Source organism: Stegodyphus dumicola, chromosome X1 (genome assembly GCF_044657685.1).
Source record: "Stegodyphus dumicola isolate Sdum_Otavi_A_Nest chromosome X1, ASM4465768v1".
Taxonomy (NCBI): domain Eukaryota; kingdom Metazoa; phylum Arthropoda; class Arachnida; order Araneae; family Eresidae; genus Stegodyphus; species Stegodyphus dumicola.
The window spans coordinates 60,800,081-60,823,620 of NC_140780.1; the positions used below are offsets into that span (position 1 = coordinate 60,800,081).

At 34.7% G+C, this 23,540-nt stretch overlaps 1 protein-coding gene across 4 annotated transcripts in view; it reads right to left on the reverse strand.

Moving 5' to 3' along the window:
• Positions 1-23,540, reverse strand: part of mRpS18C (mitochondrial ribosomal protein S18C) — a 78,605-nt gene that overhangs the window by 46,646 nt on the left and 8,419 nt on the right. For 3 of the 4 annotated variants that reach the window (XM_085807323.1, XM_085807320.1, XM_085807321.1), the window contains exon 2: positions 1,717-1,802. In XM_085807323.1, the coding sequence (XP_085663449.1) occupies positions 1,717-1,802 (86 nt within the window). Of the gene's footprint in view, positions 1-1,716; positions 1,803-13,197; positions 13,229-23,540 lie in introns of those variants that run through there. The other variant, XM_085807322.1, reaches the window with a different exon arrangement.

Genomic DNA, 23,540 nt, shown 5'->3' on the forward strand with positions numbered 1-23,540 from the left:
TAATGGTGGTTGTCCATTTTGCTAGCTATGCAGACAGGTTCAACAGCAACAAACTTTCTACATGGTCCTGCAGATAAAAGTTGGTGGGACAATATAATTTCACCATCGGTTATACAGGTATAGACTAACTGTGCAGTTCTACCCCAATTTTGCCTTTGCAAACAAGAGGTCACCATGGCACCACAAGTGCTGCGCCCATATGATAATGGCAAATGCAAGCTGGTAACATTTGTTATCCTTGGTGCCTCCCCAGATGGATACATTCATTATGACATTGTGCGCAGAAGCAGGACTCATCTGAAAAAAAAAAAAAAAAAAAAAAAATGTGGTAACACTATGTCTGCTGTTATTGTTATCACAACGCTGTGGTATGGTAATGGATCACATAAGCCCATGAAGACAATAAGTCTGTCCTCTAGGGCCTAGGAGCTGAGGTTCACTCAAATTCTTAATGACATTTAATATGGCTTTCCTGTACCCATTGATTTATTATTTGCCTGATAGTGATGGGATTCCAACCAACACGAGCAGCAATGATAAACAGCAGTCCTAATAGGCCTGTTATGATAAATAAACTAGTCTCGATAGGCTATGATGCTCCTGAGGTTGAATTTCGACACACGCTGGTACAAGCTTCTCCTTTGTACACAACGCATATCACAACCTTTACAGAAACAAAGTTAAAATACAATTTCAAAATGAGAAATCCACTGTGAAGTCTTCCCATTTTAAACTATGTTCTTTGATGCAAATTTGATGTTTGCTGCATGCTTCCTTCATCTTGTAATATTTTAAAGGCCAACAGTGTATAATATCATACCATGCTCCATTTGCTTTTTAATTATACTATGAAAATATATTTTCAGGTAAGAACTAAATAAAATATTGGTATTTATTTACCCATTTTTCCATCAAATGTGAAAGCTGACTTGGGTTTGTGCCTTGCCAAACTTGGGCAATCATCTGGCAAAAGTACAAAGGAACTAGAAAATTAACAGATAAAAGCTAATTATATTAAATAATTGTGAAGCTCTTGAACCACATTTCTTTTTGAATGGCTGTTTGTCATACCTCTTCCATACTCCACTGAATACTGTTTATCCATTTTCCACATGAAGCCCCACATCATGCCTGTTAACACACTTTTTTTAATGCTAGGATAATATAACTCTGAAAATACTCTACATGCTATTCAATGAAAGGTATATGCCAAACATTAAATTTTTCCAAAATGCAGAGGAAAACCACAGAACAGCAGTTAACTTACACTTTTCTTCATAAAATTAATCTGGTTTATCGAGAATTAATAGCTATCTATTTTCAACTAGTCCCATATCATGGCCATTTATGCACACATTTTTTGATGCTAGGATCTCATAAATTTGAAAATACTTTACATGCTGTTCTGTGAAAGGTATATGCCAAACAAAATGCAGAGAAAAACCAGAGAATTAGAAATTAACTTATACCTTTCTTTCATAAGACTAAACTGGCTTAGTAAGAATTAATAGGGGTTACATAAAACTGGGAACTCAAGAGTCTATTTGACACCACACTTATTCATTACTCATGTCACTCACACTGCTTACTATAGCATTTATTTGTCAAAAATGGCTAATGGGAACTAAGTTATTATCTACTGACGCTTTACAGACTATCTAGTATATTTTAATTATAGTGTTATATATGCAATAAACACTGTTTTTAGATATTTACCATATCTGGATCCACTTTATCTTCACAAAAATGCACTGGTGAGGTAGTATAGCCTTTAGAACTTTGCATCATCAGGAAGCATGTTGCTAAATATAATTAAAAATCTTATGAAAGAAGATGTTTGGCTGAAATATTTATTAGAAATAAAGATGCAAACAGAAATTACAGAATGCATTTACTAATACATTTTAACAAAAATATTTTTGCACGAAGAGAGTTAGAAATGTTTGTAGAAAAATATGAGAATACCTTCTACACTGGATTTAATTAAGAAAAAAAAGGTGCCAGGACTACCTGCCTGAGCTACATCAAAGGGATAATTACAAAGCCTTGTTTCCTTTCCTTTATTTTACTTGCACACTAGATTACCTTCATAAGTGCCCCCATTCTGCTAAGATGCTATACAATTATAAACATTCCAGTCTTTCTCAGAATTCAAATGCCTTGTAGTACTGAAATTACATATTTTTACCTACATATGGCATCAATGTTTACCTTTAGTTAGCACTTTCTGATAATCTTAAACCCCCTCCTGAAAAGCATTACCTGTTGGCAAATGAGTTTTTGCTAAGCTAAGACATGAAAGACATAAACCATTTTGAAAAAATGGTGGAACAATATCAAATCAATTAACACAAAAATGCAAGGAACATCCATCATAAAATACCTTTTTTCACATTATTCCCCATGTACATGGAAATTTGTTTAAGCTTCAAAGAATTGCAGAAATTCGGCACTGTGCTCAGTGTCAGTTCTCCTTATGTATACAGTGAAATGTTTTCACTTAAAAAACATCTGAGTACTGGAAAAAACTGGTAGCAGCACAAAATTTAATCATTTACAAAGAACAACTTAATGGAATGCAAATTTTTGCATAACACGCAAAATGCCATATTTTGGAAGAAATACAGTGCTTTCTCTTTCATCAGGTGGCAAACTCCACAATCTTACACTTCCTTACAAGAAAAATTAAAAATAAATAAATAAATAAATAAATGCACTCAGTGTAACAATATCACTTTTAAATTCTACAGAATGTCAAATATGAAGGTGGAAACATGGCCCTTGGTTCTGCAGCTTGTCTCCTGTGCATACACATACCTCAGTTACCACATAAATACATTTTGGTATATCACAGGTTGCCTATTCTGCCCACATGGGTATACTAATTACAGGCAATGCAGATGGCCCATTTTCAAATTTTGCTTACATATGCTGTCCGAGAAGAAAAGGAAGAAAATTCAGGATAAATTATACTTAAAATTTAATTTGAGCAATTCATTGCATAAAGATGACAATAAATATATTTCTACAATTTAAAATATTAAAAGAATCGAAATTTTTTAGATATAAATCTTTAAAAAAATGTGATCACAGAAAAAAATGTCTGTCCTTTTCAAGTTTTATGTTATTCAACCTCTTTGTTTTGTAACCTAATTTTTTAAAAAAAAAGAAGTTTAATTGTTTTAAATATGAACTTACTGTATTGTATTCATGATAAAAATTAATTACAGAAGTTTTTTTCCTTAACAAATCAATAGAAAAATAATTTGTCTTCCACTTCATGTCAAGTCACCTCGAGATTATTTTACTCAAAATTACTTTGTAAATCTACCTAAAAGGGGCAGTACATATTCAGTGACATAGGTAAAAACTAGTCAAGCTAAGTTTGACTACTTTGAATAAGTACTGCCCCCTACAGGCAGATTTACAAACTAATTGGGGTAAAATAATCTAAAGTTAAAGGACTTGACATGAAGTGGAAGACAAATTATTTTTATTAATTTGCTAAAATGTTCAGTTGATTTTTTTATTTGAAATTGTAGAAATATATTTATACAGTCAAAAGTCGTTAATTCGGACACCCATAATCCGGAATGATCTATAATCCGGACCTCAAAGGTACAATCTTTCTGCGCATGCGTCGCGTTGATGCATGCGCGTAAGATATTTATGGCTGCAAATATGCTTGTGCGTGTGCGCAAAATACATTTACGAGTGCGCCTTTAATGTATAACGGACGGTATAAGCTAAGCTAAAATTATCTAATTATCTATTTCAGTTAATGTTGCAAATTGCGTTGTTCCTTAATCTTCGAATTGGATCCGGCTTATTATTTTTTGCAGACTGTTAGAGCAATTTTATAAAAGTAAGCTTGAACTTTCGATTATTTCAAATAGAATTTCCGATATATATTTACTAATATGTAAAGGATCTACAAAGCAAAAGTATCTTTCGGAGTCCATTAAACAAAAAGTGGAATTGCTGCAAAAAATGGATAATGGCATATCCTTTGTTTATCTAAACTTTAAAGTTTGCTTATCTAAACTTTGTTTATCTTTAACGCCGCAGCGTGCAATGAATTGGAAGTTGATCTGTCAGCACTATCCTTATCTTCACGGCAGATGTTTTTATTTTATTGGGCTTATAATTCCTTACTAAATGTAGTATTTCATCTCGATGTACTCCGTCTTTGATATGATTTAAATCAAATTCCTCGTCATTATAATTCGCTTTCGATAGCGAAGAAATTGACAGAGGTTATTGAAAACGAAAAAATTTCGATTGACAAATTAGTCGGTAGACACAGCAACTATAGGACTTGAACAGCGGAACTTTGTAACTGAACAAGAAATTATGTCTGTTATCGAATTAAAGAGAATGTATTATCACATAAAAAACGAAACAACTTACATTGAAAGAAATGTTTAATAAAGTAAACAAACAAATATTAAGCTTTTTTTTGTAAATTTTGATACCCTTTAGATCATAATTGTTCTTTATTTCATAAATTACGGTTTCATATTTTTAATTTTATAATTTCTGCATGCCATCTTACAGATTTAAACTGATGATCTATAATCCGGAAAAATCGATAATCCGGAATCGCCGAAGTCCCGACGAGTCCGGATTAACGACTTTTGACTGTAGTCATTTTATGCAATGCATTGCTCAAATTAAACTATAAATATTAATTTATCTTGAATTTTCTTTCTTTCTTCTGGAACAGCATATGTAAGCTAAATTTGAAAATGGGTCAGATAACTGGTAACTAACACAGTATTTTCAATTATTTCACTCTGAATAGCTTTGACTTTAATCAAAATTTAATGCTAAAAATTTTACATTATTGATTAGGTAATTTTCTAATAAAGGAGCACCACTCAGTGCCAAAGATAAACATTGCTGCAAAATCTAACTAGGATGGTGTCAACCCTAACTATAAGCCTTCAAGAAAGGAATAACTATTTTATATATAAATGAATATAATATATTAACAGTGTCCACAAAGTCTTACCCAGCCTTTGTTTTTGCAATCACTGGCCACAGGCTGCCAGTTACAAAAACATTTTAAATGATGCAAATAATCATGTTTTGGCATTTTTTAATTTAGTAAAATCAGTTTTGTAAATATTATATACCTAACTTTTTATACATTAAAAATTTTGTACTTCTAAAAAAAAGAGAGAGAGAGAGAGAGAAGTTTTACGCCCATCTAATAAAAACTGACAGACACATATATTTAATATTAAAATCAAAAATTATACACAACTGAAAAGTGAAATGCTTGCATTTGTATGCAACTAAAAATACAAGTTCAGAAAAAGGCTTTTAATGTTAAGAGATTAAGTGATAAGCATTGCTATGCAGATTATTGTGGAAAATATCAATTAATACAATTTCTTTTTTAAATGCAGATCACAACCACAGAATCTTACAGGATTTGTGTTCTAGAAAACACTGGGAGACTTCAATGTAGGCATGTAGTCAACTCTTTATATTTACATTTAAAAAAATGAAAAAAATCTATGTTAATGAATTCTTGTATGATTACAAGATTATGATTCCAAAATGATAAAACTTCATAAGAATATTAATAACCTATTTCCAAACTGAAAACTAATAAACTACTTGTGCAAAATGATTTTCAGCATACCAAATGTAAGAAAATTATAAATTAAAAATACTAGTAAATCATAAAAGAATACCATTAAATGGCTTTTAAAGCAGGGTAATGAAACTCTAAATATTTAAATTTATTTATTAGACCCCTCAGTGGAAATCAAAAGTGGTACAAAAAATCAAAAATTTTGAAATTAAATATTTCGGTCAATTTTTCTCTTAAAGGATTCATTTTTTTTTAATGACTACAAAAGTTTCCTACACATGAACATATAAAAAGTTAGATTTTGTAATTTTCAAAAAACTGATTTCTTAAAATGTAAATATGCCAAAATATGAATACTTGCATCAATTAAAAATTTTTTGTAACTGGAAGATGTTGTAACTGCATTGTTTACAACCAATAGCTGCAAAAATAAATACCAGGTAAGAGCTTTTTACAACACAGTGTATAATAATTAAGACACAATAACACGCCGAATAAATACTGATTCAGAAGTCAAACAACAAAAATCAGCGTTAATTCACAAAATTTTCACAGGACTAGTTTCGATGGTTTTACCGAACCATCATCTTCAGCTGCAAAACCGCAAACGAAAAAGATAGGAAATACTAGTTTCGATGGTTTTACCGAACCATCATCTTCAGCTGCAAAACCGCAAATGCTAGTCCTGTGAAAATTTTGTGAATTAACGCTGATTTTTGTTGTTTGACTTCTGAAACAGTGTATAATGTTAGTGCGTGAAATGCCAAGGTTACACAAGATGATGAATCTGTGCAATTCTCTGAATTTTTTTAAACAGAAACAGATCACCATAAGCATAGAAAGAACAAAACTCTTGTACACACACAAACCCATATACACTACAATCTGTTTTTGCTTTAAAAAAAAAACAGAGACTAGCATAAATTCAGCACGGCATGCAGCTTTGGCATTGTGCACATTAAACATTGTACATATTATCATTACACATGTTCAAGAAGGCAACACAAATAGACTACCACACCTAGTGCCCCATTAACAGAAAAGTATCAGTGCTTACTTTTCTCAATAAGAACTTTTACAATGATAAAATAAAACATTTTATAGAATTGCAATCTAAAATTTCAGTCTTCCAGGCCAATCTGTTGCATCCTTTGACATACTGAATAACTTATACTGAAATGCTAACTTACAACTAACTGCTAACTTATATTGAAATGTTACCAATTTATTAATGAAAGGATTTAAAGGATGCAGAATAGTTTTTAAATTAGCAGAATATTGAACTGAACAATGATATTAATTCATCTAACCTCTATTCATCATACAGTAGACTCCCGATTACCCACGCCTGCCGCACAAAGTTTTTTTTTTTTTTTTTTTTTACATGCGTAAAGCAAAGAAAATAAAAATGTCCACGAAATAAAAATGTTTTCAAAGAAAAAAAATGAGCGAAACGTTAAATTTGCTAACATCGTGCTTATTAATGGCAAAAATATCCCGGGCCTTCTCGGAACCTTCCCCTCTCATGAGTAAGTGATTTCTTACTCACCTTGCCCGCTCCACCCCCCTCTCTCCTCTTAATCTTACTGACATGTCCACTTCCTCCCACTCGCCATTGTTAGTTTAAGCCTGATAGTGTTTGCGAACCGGTCGGAGTTAATTATTGTGTTCAGTGCTTGTGCTTTTTGTTTTTCGCTACCGATTTAAAATGTCAGGAAAACGAAAGAAGGTTGTATTGACGATTGCTCAAAAACTAGAATTAATTTCCAAAGTAGCAAACAGCGCTACAAGGCAGCAGATGGAATTGGATTACCAAATCGCGGACACAACAATGCGTGAGATTCTAAAGCAAAAAGACAAACTGGTGAACTTTGCATCAATGTCGGACAGTGCTTCCGCAATGAAAACGCGAAATACTATGAAGGGTTCTACCTTTGATGAGCTAGACACGGCATTGACAGAGTGGTTACCTGAAGTTCGGAAAGAGGGTACTCCTGTAAATGGTCCTATCATTGCGGCGAAGGCAAAAACCTTTTTTGAGTTGTTAGGCCTGAAAGGAAATTTTGATGCGTGTTTTGGCTGGTTGACTCGTTTTAAGCAGCGACATGTAATTTGAGAAATTCGACTTCATGGGGAGAAACTTAGTGGTGACCAACAAGCAGCCAACAATTTCCACCATGGATTTGAAGAATTTGTTTTAAAAGAAGCGCTATCTTTTGAACAAATTTACAATGCCGATGAATTGGGACTTTTGTGGAAATGTCTTCCCACTCGCATTTTAGCATTTGAAAATGAAAGTAAAGCGGCAGGTCATAAAAACAGCAAGGAAAGGACCACTATCATGTCTTGCAGTAACGCTACCAGTAGACATAAACTTAGACTTGTTGTCATTGGAAAGTAAAAAAACCCGAGATCTTTCAAAGGCACAAGGATAGAAAATTTGCCCGTTGATTACTTTAACCAGAAAAAAAAAAAAAAAAAGGGATGGATGAACCAAAACATTTTTCAAGAAGGGTTCGAAAAAATCTTTGTTCTTCAAGTGCGTAAACATCTTAAATCGAAAAACCTGCCTGAAAAAGCCGTGCTATTGATCGACAACGCACCTTCTCACCCAGCAACAAGTGTGCTAAAGTCTTCTGATGGACAAATGTTTGCAAAGTTTCTCCCCCCAAACGTTACTGCGCTAATCCAACCCATGGACCAAGGAGTCATTACAACAATGAAAAGAACATACCGAACCAAGCTGCTAATGACCAAAGTTGAAGAAGGTTATGATCTGAAAGAGTTTTGGAAACTCTACACAATCTTGGACAGCATCTACGATATTGCATCTGCATGGGACTCAGTGAAACCGTCAACCCTCATAAAATAATGGAGAAAACTCATGCCTAATGAAGCCAGCAACAACCTAACCCCTTTCAGTTGTGAGGAAGAGAATGAAGATGTAGACACGCCTACGCCAACTCTTGCCGATACGGTGAAAACAGTTCCGGGTGGTGAGAACGTCGATGCTGAAAACATTAACGAGTGATTGGAGTGTCACGTCAACGAACCTTGCTTCGAACGCTTGACAGATGATGAAATCGTGAAGAAAGCAAGGGGTGAGACCGAGAATGAAGGAGAGTGAAGTGTAGGCGAAGAAGAGCCCACTGTGCAGATGCGGAAGACTTACGAAGCATCTTCGCAACAAGTCGACAGACTGCTGAGAGCTATTTGGGAGAACAAGACGACGCGGAATTGGCCGAGAAACTTATGTTACGAAAAATGCAATCTCGGATCATGAGAAAATGCTTCCAAAGCAAGAAGCAAACACAAATGACTGATTTCTTCAAAAAGGTGTAGTTTTACAGTTAGGCTTTTGTAATTACATAATACATTACAGTATTAAAACAGTACATATGTATTAATTTTTCTGTGTATCCTTGACGCCCTCTCGTAAGTACAAAGCACTTTTCTGTTTTTATTAACAAAATGCATTTTAGGTTAGTTTTGAGTGATATACTAAAATATTAAGCGTTAGTTAAACACGTCCTGCTGTTTATATCACGTTTTATTGTACATAAAACGATTTTTCAAAGTTGAATGACTGTTTTCTCTTTTGCTATACCAATTTTTAGCTTTTTCAGATTATCCGTGTTTTTGTTATCTGCGGCGGCTGCGCCACCCAATTCCGCGGATAATCGGGAGTGTACTGTACTTTGGAAAATAGACCATTGAATTCATGAGCTCTAAGAAAATGAGTCCGTGTCAAGTTTATTAGAAGCTGAATGGGATCTTTCTTGTTTTTTCCTACATAACAAAATTATGATCCAGTTTCTCCAAAAAGTCCTTAAAATAGGAAAAAAGACTTTGAATGCTTTGCCTCTTAATAAATTGCTACCTTCAGTACTTGTTTGCGGTCTACCAGATAGTAACTTTAGCAATGATTTGAGAAACAGGCACTCTCCTTCTTCAGAAATAACAATGCTGGCCTCTTTATCACTTGCTTTTTTTAAAAATTTCTAGCAAATATTGCCTATATATCACCTACGGGGCCAGCCCCAGGCCGTGTGTCACTGGTGTGGATGAACCGAGGGGCAAATATTTTAGAATTAATAAAGGAACTACACAGTGGAATTTTGGAGTCACGAAGTTTGCAGAGGGTGGCAAATAGTCAAGAGTAAGCTTGATCACTTAGTACACTGCTTTGAAGAAGTTCTTTCCTTGCACAGCCTGAATAGAATCAAATGGAATAAAATATGCGCTTAATTTTATTTCTAGCACATTGCAACTTTATTAATACTATCATAGGCCTGAAACCTGTTATGGAAGGCCTGTCCCCTTATTTTGCAAATGCAGTGGCTGCCACTGTCACTTTTGCAAATTATATTTTGCATAAAGTATTTTGACAAATAATTTTATATTTTTTCAATCTTAAGTTATTTATATAAAATGTACATTTCATCCTTCTGTACATTTTGTTTTTATGATTTCAGTTCGGTAAGTCCTGCTAAAATACAAACTCGCACGTTTTGAATCAGAATTTTTTTTTTTTTTTTTTTTTTTTGCTGCCACTAAAAAAGAAAAAGTTAGATATTTTATTGATTTTATTTCAAATATTAATTAAGGTACATGGATATGACCAAACTAACTTAGTTTAACTGCTTATCTAATCAATAATTAAACATATGAATAAAATGTAGACTTAAAAAAATCATTATTTTTGAAACCTAGAATTGGAAATTTATATAAATTTTGTATATTTTAAATACTGTAGAAGTATTTAAGGATCCCCTTGAAAGTGGAAGTTTGCAGCATGTCTTATCTGCTTCTGCAGAAATTCAGCCTTGAGAATTTAAGGGATTAAAAAAAAACTTCATGTAGCAAGTAACCAATTAAATCCATAAAGAATCCTCGGGACTGAGTGGCAAAACTCGGCGATAAAAGTATATCTTAGGATACCCCTTGGCGAAACTTGGCAATTTTTGGCAGCACATGGATACCGAGTTTGTGCAATTCCTTGACTTGTTATTTTGGCTTGCATAGCAGCAATTTTTGCACCAAAAATCACCGCTACACAAAGCCAAAATAACGAGACAAAGAATTGCACAAACTCAGTCTCCACGTACACATCGACCTATTTTCACTTAAAAAAAAATCCCAGAATTGCACAAAAATGGCATTGTGCACTCCCTTGACTTTATCCATGTACACATCAACCTATTTTCATTTTTAAAAAAAATATCAGAGAATTGCGCAAATTAGGCTAAATCGTCGCTACACTAAGAACACAACACAAAGAATTGCACAAACTCGGTATCCACGTACACATCAACCAGAATTGCACAATGGCATTGTGCACTCTCTTGACTTTACCCATGTACACATCAGCCTATTTTCACTTTAAAAAAAATCAGAGAATTGCTCAAACTATGCCTTACGCACACCCTTGAGTTTGTCCATGTACACATCAATATATTTTCACTTACAGTAAAAAAGAGCACCCAATTCTACAGTAGACTCAAACAAAAAATACATAATCTCAATAAATTACATTTTAAACCAAAAAATAAAATAACATAAAAAAGGAAAAAACCTGTTATGAATTTAAGCACTACACAAAGCAAATATCCACTTACCTTATTTAGAAATTTGTTCCTCTTCAGTCTGTGATACATAAAATTCCTTAACAGCATCCAAAAACTTCCTAAAATTATCTGAACAAAAATCGGTATATCGGCTTCGCCACATAAATTCACAAAAATAAGAGTAAAAAATATACTACGTGGTTTCAGACTGTCCGGAAAATGGCTACTAAGTAAACCTTCATTTACACACCAGTCAATTAATGCACTTTTTCCCTTTCGTTGCAAATCGTACAGAAACTTCAAATTAATCTTACTACATTCAGCCATTGTACCGTCTAAACAATGAAATAAGCAATGTACTTCCTAAGCAACACACACCACAAAAGCCCTTGCAAAACATCCCACGATTGGAAATTTCACGGAATAATGCGAACGATTACGTCATAATAGGGTTTCTATAACATTCTACTACTCAGGTTACCATAAATGTTATAACAACTTGGCAATAAGCGAAAAAACAACTTGGCGATAAATGAAACAACAACTTCGCGATAATACAAGGGGTACCCTAAAGTCAACTCTAGCCAAACTCAACAATGGGACGTGCAGTTGAAAACCAGGCTAATAATTAAAAACATGCTTATAAAAAACAGATAGTTATAAACACATATTTTTGGTAATTAATGAATTGCTATCTACTAGACAACAAACAAGTAGCCTAGCTATTTATAATATACAAATATATAAATGCTTGCTATTTTTGGCACTTCACGTTATTATTTAAGTATCAATATGCACCCAGCACTGAATTAGTGACATGGTGATGACATTATTTATGATGTAATAAGACCTTTAAATAGGCAGATAATGCTCGTATTTTTTTACCATTCATTAAATTTAACAGTTATATAATCTAAACCATTATTATGGTCAACACTGGACTGTTATTCAGTGTGGTCACACCAGAGCAGCCAACAAAAAAATATATTCTCAATAAACTACATTTTAAATCAAACAATGAAATAACATAAAAAAGGAAATTCATCTTTGCACTACACAAAGGAAATATCCACTTACCTTATTTAGGAATTAACATGTCTTGAGTCAAACAAAACTCCTTAACAGCATCCAAAAACTTCCTAAAATTATCTGAACTAGAATCTGTATACTGGCGTCGCCACATAAATTCACAAAATAAGAGTAAAAAACATCCTCCGTATTGCTGTTTACCATCTGACGTTTGACCATATGCATTTCCTTCCTACAAACAGGACACTTAATAATGGCTACTAAGTAAACCTTCATTTACACACCAGTCAAGTAATGCTCTTTTCCCCTTTCTTTCCAAATTGTACAGAAACTTCAAATTAATCTTACCACATTCAGCCATTTTACCGTCTAAACCACAAAACAAGCAATATACTTCCTAACCAACACATACACACAAGCCCTTACAAATTTACCGCAATCGTGCAACTGATTATGTCATAATGCGGTTTCCATAACATTAAACTACTCGGGCTACCATAAACGAAACAACAACTTTGCAATAATACAAGGGGTATCCTTCTCTCTACTCTATGACCAAGTTGTTATTTCCTTTATTGCCAAGTTGTTTTATTTATGGTAACCTGAGAGGTTGAATGTTATGGAAACCCTATGATGATGTAAACGTTTGCATTATTCTGGGAAATTTTTGAATTATGGGATGTTTTATAAGGGCTTTTGTGGTGTGTGTGTGTGGTTAGGAAGTATATTGCTTGTTTAATTGTTTAGATGGTAGAATGGCTGAATGTAGTAAGACTAATTTGAAGTTTCTGTACAATTTGGAACGAAACAGGAAAAGTGCATTAATTGACTGGGGTAAAAGTATATTTTAGGGTACTGTGGTGTTGCTGGCCTTGATCGTATAAAGTGTCGATACTAAGAATATCAAGTACAAATTAATTTTGCGTAAATACTTAAACTAAAATTTGGTGTTTAGTACATTGCTTAATCATTACTAAATAGATTAACAAGACTTACCCACTGATGCATGCATGAGCCGATTATTTTCTTTTTCCAATCACATTTATTTCAATACACATACTTTCTGGATTAAATAAGACACATTTATCACACACATATACATACTAAAATATCATAACTTAGATACTCGCAATGCGATAACTCAAATGGAATGTCCGTGGAGTGCCGACGCGTGACTATTCGCGCAATCCTGTTCCATCGAATAATTTTGCGGTTGAAACGTGGTCCATTTTTGTCTTCGTATTATCGCGCTGTCTGGTTACACACTTATAGGCTCTTCTTTTTTCCTTTTACATTCATATGATCTTTACACACATCGCACGTGGTGACACATTGCTGATCAAGCACATCTTGAAGTCGAACAGTTACTTATATTCTGCTTGCGCGTTTATTTTATTCACAAATTCCACACACTTGCGCGTATATTTTATTATTCACAAATCAAACTTTTACTTTAAGTACTGGATTTCTTCATTCTGCTTCTTTCTCGGCAAAATTAGACAGGAACAAATGGCGACTGCTGAGTGTGTGTGGCCCTCGGGCCACACACTCGCTAAACTCGACGTCAGGCAGCAAGAGGGGAAAAACGAAAAAGAGAGACAAACCAGTCCTTCCAGTATTTATACCTTTCGACGCACGTGATAACGATACAAGAATCGATGTAGTCACACTGTTCTCACAGGTACCCCTTGGCAATTTTTGGTGGTACATGGATAATAAGTTTGTGCAATGCTTTGACTTGTTATTTTGGCCTTGTAGCAGCGATTTTTGGTGAAAAAATTGCCACTACACAAGCCAAAATAACAAGTCAAAGAATTGCACAAACTCGGTATCCATGCACACATCGACCTATTTTCACTTTAAAAAAAATCCTCGAATTGCACAAAAATGACATTTTGCACTCCCTTGACTTTATCCATGTACACATCGGCCTATTTTCACTTTAAAAAAATCTCCGAAGTGCATAAACTATGCTTTACGCACTCCCTTGAGTTTGTCCATGTACACATCGATATATTCTCACTTAAAAAGTCAAAGGAGCACCCAGTTCTACAGTAGAGGTAAACAAAAAATACATAATCTCAGTAAGCTACATTTTAAATCAAACAATAAAATAATACAAGTGTAGCGAATAGTTTATCCAACAGATAGCAGTATCTGCCAAGCTCCTTTGGTAATTGTCAATGCGCATGCGCAAGCGGAGTGTAAAAAGAAGTATGTTATTAGGAGAATGAGCTTTCGTTAATAATGTTGCTGCGCGTTTTCGCTGTGTAAATAAAAGTATATTTTTATATCATAGATGTTCTTTACTCTCTAATGCGAAGCACTAGGTTAGTGCACGAATCTCTTCTGATTTAGAAACCATTTTCAAACCGTGGATCACCACAATAAAAAGTGGCGTCCGCGACAGGATGCATTAGTTGGGTAAAGGACACTTTTGATAGTTTAACAGCAGAAATGGAAGCCTTGAAAGTAAGAAGAATACCACTGCGTGCAGCCTTCACGAAAGCATATAATAGCCTACATGGACATTTGAATGAGTCAGAATTGAACAGTGATGTTCTATTATCGTCCCTGGAAATTCTGGAAGATAAAGGAATTCGACTACAACAGTTGGATGAAGAAATATTGGATCTCCTATCAAAATCGAAAGAAGTCTCGCAAGAAGAATATACTAAAGAATTTGAGTCATGTGAGACTTACAAGGAGAAATTAATAGCAGCCAGGATGAAAGTGAAGCAAATCATTGTGAAACTAGAGAAAAATTTGCTGACTCATGCATCGGTAAATGAAACTAGAACTGTTGATTCAAGAACAACGGCAACGAATTTGAAGCTTCCGAAAATAAATTTGATTGAATTTACAGGTGATCCACGACAATGGTTGAACTTCTGGAATACCTTTAGTAAGATACACGAAGATCCAGTGCTAGATGATCATTTGAAATTCGTATATCTGATCCAGGCTACTGCTGCCAAATCGAAAGCACGGAAATAGTGCAGAGTTTCCCCGACAACTAAAGAAAATTATCCGAAAGTCATCGAACATTTAAAGAATCGTTTTGGACGTGAAGATATTCTTATACAAGTGTACGTTCGGGATTTATTGAATCTTGTGTTGATAAATAATAATGCAACCAAAAAGGACTTTGCGCTATCATCGTTGTACGACAGTTTAGAAACAAAACTGCGTGCTCTGGAATCTCTCGGTGTGACTGAAGATAAATACGCTAGTGTTATTTTTCCTTTAGTTGAATCTTGCCTGCCCCCTGACATCTTACGCGTGTGGGAGAGGGAACGGGAGAGCTCGTCACAACAAGGTAAGAGCGATCTTGAATCTATTCTTCTGTTTTTGAAAAATGAAGTGATATCTGAAGAGAGAATTAAATTAGCGCGTTTTTCTTTTGATAAAAGTAGAAAATCTAAAAGTTACATTAATGATGAGTCTAATATTCCTACTTGTAATGATTTGTATACAGGAGACAAATTTAAAGAAAATGCTCCTATTAAGAAAGTTGAGGAATCGTGTTTATTTTGTGATAAGCCACATTTAACAGAAAAATGTTTTAAAGCTAGTACGCTTACATATCAGGATAAAAAAGATTTAATATTTAAGAAGGGTTTATGTCTATTATGCTTGAAGAAAAACCATATTTCTCGTAACTGTAAGTCCAAGGTTAAGTGTTTAATTTGCCAGAAAAGGCATTTGGCAGTAATGTGTCAACAAGTTCCTTCTCAATTGAAAGAGACTAAACAAGTAGAGCCTGTGGCGAAAAATGAGGTCAATGTTTTGGCTAGCAGATCCGCGAGCTCCGATGTATTACTACAAACATTAATCTTAAGGGTAAAAAATGGCAACAGGGAAAGGATAGTCAGAGGGATTATAGATACGGGTTGCGAGAGAAGTTATTTAACAAAAGATATTACAGATTCTTTGAAATGTAACAGTGTTGGTGAAGTGAAATTAGTTCATAAATTATTCGGAGGTGTAGAAACAAAAGAAAAATTGCATTCTAAATATATAGTTCATTTGAGTAGCCTTGATAATAAATATGTATGTAGTGTGCATTGTTTAAGTGAATCTGTTATCTGTTCTGATGTTAAGAAAATACCTAAAGGTCCTTGGTTGAAAGAACTTCGTAAATTAAATATTCGAGTGTCAGATGTAGAGGGTAATGCTCCCGAAAACGAAAGTGACATTAAATTGTTGATAGGTTCTGATATTGCTGGAAAATTATTCACCGGAAATATTAAATGTTTACAAAGTGGTCCGGTCGCGATGGAAACAAGTTTGGGATGGATTTTAATGGGTAAAATTCCAGCGAAGGAATCTTCGGGTATAAATGATTCTCTTGCATGTGTTTCTTTATTGCTAAACGAAAGATCAGCAGAAAACTTGTGGAAGTTAGACGTTATTGGTATAAATGACCCACTTTAGTCTAAAAAGAAAGCTGAAATTCATGAGGAGACCATGCAGTATTTTGAGGAAAATTTAAATTTGGATTCAGACGGGAGATATGAAACTGCATTACCTTGGGTACTGGACCCCTCTCGCTTGTCTAATAATAAAACGTTGGCAGAAAAACGCCTGACTAATACGCGAAGGAAATTATTAGATTCGAATCAAATTAAAGTTTATCAGGAAGTATTTGATACTTGGTTGAAGGAACGAATTATTGAAGAGGTAAATGAAGGCGAAGTAGATAGAGAGCGCTATTTGCCTCATAGGCCGGTTTTTAAAGAATCTAGCCAAACTACGCGAGTAAGGCCAGTTTTTGATGCTTCGGCACACGCCAAAGGAGAACTTTCCTTAAATGATTGTCTTGAGAAAGGTCCCAACCTAATAGAAATAATTCCAACATTGTTGAATCGTTTTCGGAAATATCCTGTTGCAGTAATTTCAGACATTGAGAAAGCCTTCTTGCAGATTGGTATAAGAGAGAAGGATAGAGATTATTTGCGTTTCTTTTGGAAAGGTGCAAAAGAAGAGAATACTAAAATTTACAGACACTGTCGCGGGGTTTTGGGGCTTAACTGTAGTCCATTTTTGTTAGCCGCTACGTTGAACTATCATTTAAATCGTGCCCCAGATCAGTTTGCAGTTACAGCCAACATTTTGAAGGAGTCCTTCTATGTTGATAATTGCCTGACTAGTTTTAAGAATGTTGAAGAATTGAATAGATTTGTACTAGAATCGAGAATGTTATTGTCACTGGGAAAGTTTAATCTTAGAGGATGGCAGTCGAATTGTGAAACCGAAATAATTCCCAACTCTAAATTAGATACATTCGTTTGCGTTTTAGGGTTAAACTGGGATTTGAAGGATGATACTCTTTCCTGTAAAATTGAGTCACTAAAGAAAGAGGAGATTGTCGCGAGTAAACGAACACTCCTTTCTTGCGCGCATAAGTTATTTGACCCAGTAGGCTTCCTTTCTCCCGTTACCCTGTTCCCAAAGTTGATATTGCAAGAGTGTTGGAAATTACGATTAAATTGGGATAAAAAATTGCCAGAACATTTAGAAAAGAAGTCCATGCAATGGGTAAAAGAACTGAAACTGCTGTCTGATGTCAAAATTCCTAGATGGCTTAATATTGACAGATCGGTTAACGAAGATGTAAGTCTTCATGTTTTCAGCGATGCCAGCAAGCATGCCTATGCTACCTGTATTTTCTTAAGAGTGAAGACCGAAAATAAGGTTTATTTAAATTTTGTGCAAGCACGCACTAGAGTTGCGCCTTTAAAGAGTATATCCATTCCTTGTTTGGAATTATTATCCTGCTTAATCGGAGCATGCTTGGGACGTATGGTCTTTTCAGATTTGAACATGCCAAATTTAAGAACATTCTTCTGGACTGACTCAACAACCGCTTTGTGCTGGATCCAGCGAGACGTATGGTGGGGAACTTTCGTTTGGAATCGTGTCCAAGAAATCAGAACACTTACAAAAATAGAAGATTGGCATTACATCCCTTCGGAGCTGAATGCCGCCGATCTCCCTTCTAGAGGCTGTTCAGTTAAACAGTTTTTGCTGTCGAAATGGTGGGAGGACCCATCATGGCTGTTAGAACCAGAATCGTCATGGTCAAGAGGCACCGATTTGCCGGACGAAGAGATCATAAATTCAGAAAGGCGTAAATCAGTATCGATAACTCTTAACAAAGATTCTAAACCTGACAATTGGTATTACAGGTACTTTTCATCCATAAAGAAAATTGTACGCGTTAGGTTGGATTCTTAGGTTTTACTTTAAATTACGAAGAATTACAAACGAAACCTCCAAAATTTTGTCAGTTTCGGAAATTGAAAGAGCTGAGATAACTCTTATGTTATTGGTTCAAAGAGAATCATTTAAGAGAGTGAACGATGATAAAATTAAAGACCTCAGACCTATAGTTGATCGTGATGGTTTGATCAGAGCTAAAACCAATATTTCTTATCGCGACGATCTTGATGACTTTAAGTTTCCTGTCATTTTGCCATCTGATCATGCAGTAGTAAAATTACTAATAATGAATGCACATAATGAGCTGCTGCATGCTGGTACTTCTATGGTGATGTCTCATTTGCGGGAAAAGTATTGGATCCTCAAAACTCGTAAGACAGTACGAAACTGCATTAGAAAATGTGTTAAATGTCAAAGATTTAAATCCAAAAGTTATGATGTAACGCCAGGAATTTTGCCGAAAGATAGAGTACGTGATGCAAATGTTTTTGAGATAGTGGGTGTCGATCTGGCAGGACCCCTCTACCTTAAAGATGGTCGAAAAGCTTATATTGTTCTTTACACATGTGCGGTCTATAGAGCCATTCATCTGGAGTCAGTAACATCCTTGACAACTGAAGCTTTTTTCCAGTCATTGAAACGTTTCATTTCTCGTCGCGGAAGACCATCTATAATATACTCAGACAATGGCAGTAATTTTAAAGGAGCGGAGAGCCTTCTGCATACAATTGATTGGGAGAGTCTGCGATCAAAGGCCGCTGAGCAAAGAATTCAGTGGAAATTTATTCCTCCTTCTGCACCTTGGTGGGGCGGTTGGTGGGAACGTTTAGTTCAAATGGTGAAACAGATTCTGAGAAAAGTTCTAGATCGCGCTGCCCTGGATTACGAGGAGTTGCTTACAGTACTATGCGACTGTGAGAGAGTTATCAATACTAGGCCACTTACCTACGTGTCGGAAGACGTTGAAGATTCATCCAAATTAACTCCAGAAATGTTCCCACGGGAGATTTCCAAATCAGGAGTACCTGATATCGATACAGTGGATAAGGAAAAACTGAGTAAACGAGCTAAGTATCTACAAAAGGTGAGAGAACAACTTAGAGCAAGATCCCGTGTGGAATATCTAGGACAGTTACGTCAGCAGTCCATTAAAAACTCTATAGATAAACCTCTCCAGGTGGGTGAAATTGTTCTACTTGAAGATAACAACAAAAAACGTGCTTTTTGGAACCTGGCGCGTGTCATAAAGCTGCTACCTGGTCGTGATGGACAAATAAGACTTGCTGTCATAAAAACAGAGACTTCTGAGTTTCTGAGACCAGTGCAAAGACTGTACAGACTTGAGCTGGATAACCCAGTCCAAAAGGATATGACTGAAAATATTCCTATGACTACCAGCAGTGGTAGAACTGAAACCAGTGATACGTCTGTGAAATGTTTTGTACTTGTTTGAATACTTTGTAATAATTTGATTTATTTTTATTTTTCTAGGTTTAGTATGAGTTTGTCCATGTACACATCGATATATTCTCACTTAAAAAGTCAAAGGAGCACCCAGTTCTACAGTAGAGGTAAACAAAAAATACATAATCTCAGTAAGCTACATTTTAAATCAAACAATAAAATAACACAAGGAAAAACCTGTTATGTATTTTAGCACTACACAAAGCAAAATTCCCCTTACCTTATTTAGAAATTCGTTCGTCTTCAGTCTGTGGCACACAAAATTCCTTAACAGCATCCAAAAACTTCTTAAAATTATCTGAACTACAATCTGTATATCCGCATCGCCACAGAAATTCACAAAAATAAGAGTCAAAAATATACTACGTAGTTCCGGACTATGGCTACTAAGTAAACCTTCATTTACACAATTAATTCACTCAATTAATGCACTTTTCCCCTTTCGTTCCAAATCGTACAGAAACTTCAAATTAATTATACTACATTCAGCCATTGTACCATCTAAACAATGAAACAAGCAATGTACTTCCTAAGTAACACACACCACAAAAGCCTTTGCAAAACATCCCATGATTCAAAATTTCCCAGAATAATGCAAACAATTACGTCATAATAGGGTTTCCATAACGTTCAACTACTCAGGTTACCATAAATGATACAACAACTTGGCGATAAATGAAACAACAACATCACAATAATACAAGGGGTACCTTAAAGTCAACTCTACCCAATGAGTGGTGCATAAATGAAGGTTTACTTAATAGCCATTTTCCGGACAGTCCGGAATATGTAAGATATTTTTTACTCTTATTTTTGTGAATTTATGTGGTGACGCCAATATACGGAGTCTAGTTCAGATAATTTTAGGAAATTTTTGGATGCTGCTAAGTAGTTTTGTGTGCCACAAAGGTAAGTGGATTAAGGTTGTTTGTATGCTAGCCAGTGTGCCTACTACTTGCCAAACTACTTGCTTTTTATTACGATAAATTTCGTTTAAGAACAAGAAATATTGATTTTAAATTATATGGAGATTCTATTGCAACGCAGTGTGCTTTTGAAAAATTTGATTTAAATTTGATTCACCCTGCCACCCTGATTTATTGCTGAAAAAAATTTTTATTCCGTATTATTTGGATGCTCCAAAAATAGGAGAAATTGACATATACACAGACGGGTCAGGTCTGAGAGACGCCATTCCTTTCACATGTTATATATTATTATGGAACAGAGATTGAGAATAATAAATTTAAACTCAATATTTATAACTCAGTTTATCAAGCAGAAGCTATGGCTATTTTTTATTCACTGAAATGGATTAAGAAGACTCTTAAAGGGAAATATGATATACATATTTATTCTGACAGTTCTTGAGCTCTCTCACGACCTGATCAAGACAAACCTTTAATGGTAGATATTAGAGAATTATATAGACTTAGGAGAAGATCAAATTATCGTGTTTAATTGGGTGAAAGCACACGTTGGACATTTTGGAAATGAGAGGGCGGACGCACTGGCCAAGGAAGCAATTACCGATCTTAATGCTCGTAATATTGATGTACAGGGATCAACAAAGAAAGCTGCAACTACAGTCAAAAGTCTTTAATCCGGACTCGTCGGGACTTCGCCGATTCAAGATTATCGGTTTTTCCGGATTATAGATCATCAGTTTAAATCTGGTAAGATGGCATGCAGAAATTATAAAATTAAAAATATGAAGCCATAATTTATGAAATAAAGAGCAATTATAATCTAAAGGGTATCAAAATTTACAAAAAAAAGCTTAATATTTATTTGTTTACTTTATTAAACATTTCTTTCAACGCGTGCATGCGTAAAGCATACATTATGCATAGTCGAAATTAGAAAATTGCAACCAGAAAACTATTTGATGTGTATTTGTGATATTTATAATGACGAGGAATTTGATTTAAATCATATCAAAGATGGAGTACATCGAGATGAAATACTACATTTAGTAAAGAATTATAAGCTGAATAAAATAAAATCATCAGCCCTGAAGATAAGGATAGTGCTGACAGATCATCTTTCAGTTCATTGCGTGCCGCGACATCCCCCCCCCCCAGTGCAAAGCAGCGTTAAATTGATAAACAGATTTCGGAATGGTTAGAGAAACAAAGGATGTGCATTTATCCATATTTTGTAGCAATTCCACTTTTTGTTTGATGAACATCAAAACATGCTTTCGCTTTCTAGATCCTTTGGCAGCTCCAGAATCGGAAATTCTTTTTGACATAATCGAAAGTTCAAGCTTACTTTTATAAAATCGCTCTAACAGTCTGCAAAAAATAATACGCCGCATCCAGTTAGAAGATTAAGGAACAACGCAATCTGCAACATTAGCTGAAATAAATAAGAAGATAATTTTAGCTTAGCTTATACCATCCGTTATACATTAAATGTGCATGCGTAAACGTATTATGCGCATGCGTAAATGCATATGCACACGCGTAAAGGTATTATGCACATGCGTAAATGCATTATGCGTTTACGCATGCGCAGAAAGTTTGTAGCTTTGAGGTCCGGATTATAGATCATTCTGGATTATAGACGTTCAGATTAAAGATTTTTGACTGTATTATGAAAAATTATATTTATGATAAATGGGGGGAGTAGTGGGAAAGGTCTGATCGAAATAAGTATTATGCGCATGCATAAATGTATATGCGCATGCGTAAAGGTATTATGTGCATGCGTAAACGCATTATGCATTTACGCATGCGCAGAAAGTTTGTAGCTTTGAGGTCCGGATTAAAGACTTTTGACTGTATTAAAAAAATTATATTTATGATAAATGGAGGGAGGAGTGGGAAAGGTCTGATCGAAATAAAGGTTATGTGAAATTTGTTAAACTTAAAAAAGGTTTACGTTATTCAGACAATGACGTTAACCAAATCATTACAGGTCATGGCTGTTTTCCTTTCTATTTTAAGAGGTTCAAATTATAAGAGTCTGACCTCTGTGATATCTGTAAAGAACCGGGCACTGTGGAGCACTATGTGGAAACATGTAAATATTTTACTGATATCAGGAACACTTTTAAGAAAACTGATGTTTTTATGTTATTATAACTGATGTTTATTTATATATGATATTTTAAATGATTGTAAAACTGAAAACATTTGCCAGGAAAACGATGGAGAAGATTAATCATGATAAGCTTGCAGTAGGGATTTTAATTTTAATTTTGTTTTTTTAGTTATGTTCTTTATATCTGTTTTTTAAAAGTGTTGTTTCTAGCTTGTTCTGGCGCAGCAAGCAAAAAAGCCATAGGGTAACGTAAAGTCTGCCAGGAGGGTTGGGCTGCATCCCTCATATCATATCATATGCTTTGTGTAATGCTTAAATGCATAACAGGTTTCTTTTTCCTTTTTTATGTTATTTTATTGTTTGGTTTAAAATGTAGTTTATTGAGATTATGTTTTTTTTTTTTTTTTTTTTTTTTTTTTTGTTTGCCTCTAGAATTGGCCTTCGACTTTTTAAGTCAAAATATATCCATGTGTACATGGACAAAGTGAAGGGAGTGTGCAATGCAAGTTTGTGCAATTCTTGGACTTTAAGTGAAAATAGGTCGACGGGTACATGGATAAAGTCAAGGAAGTGCGCAATGCCCTTTTTGCACAATTCGGGGA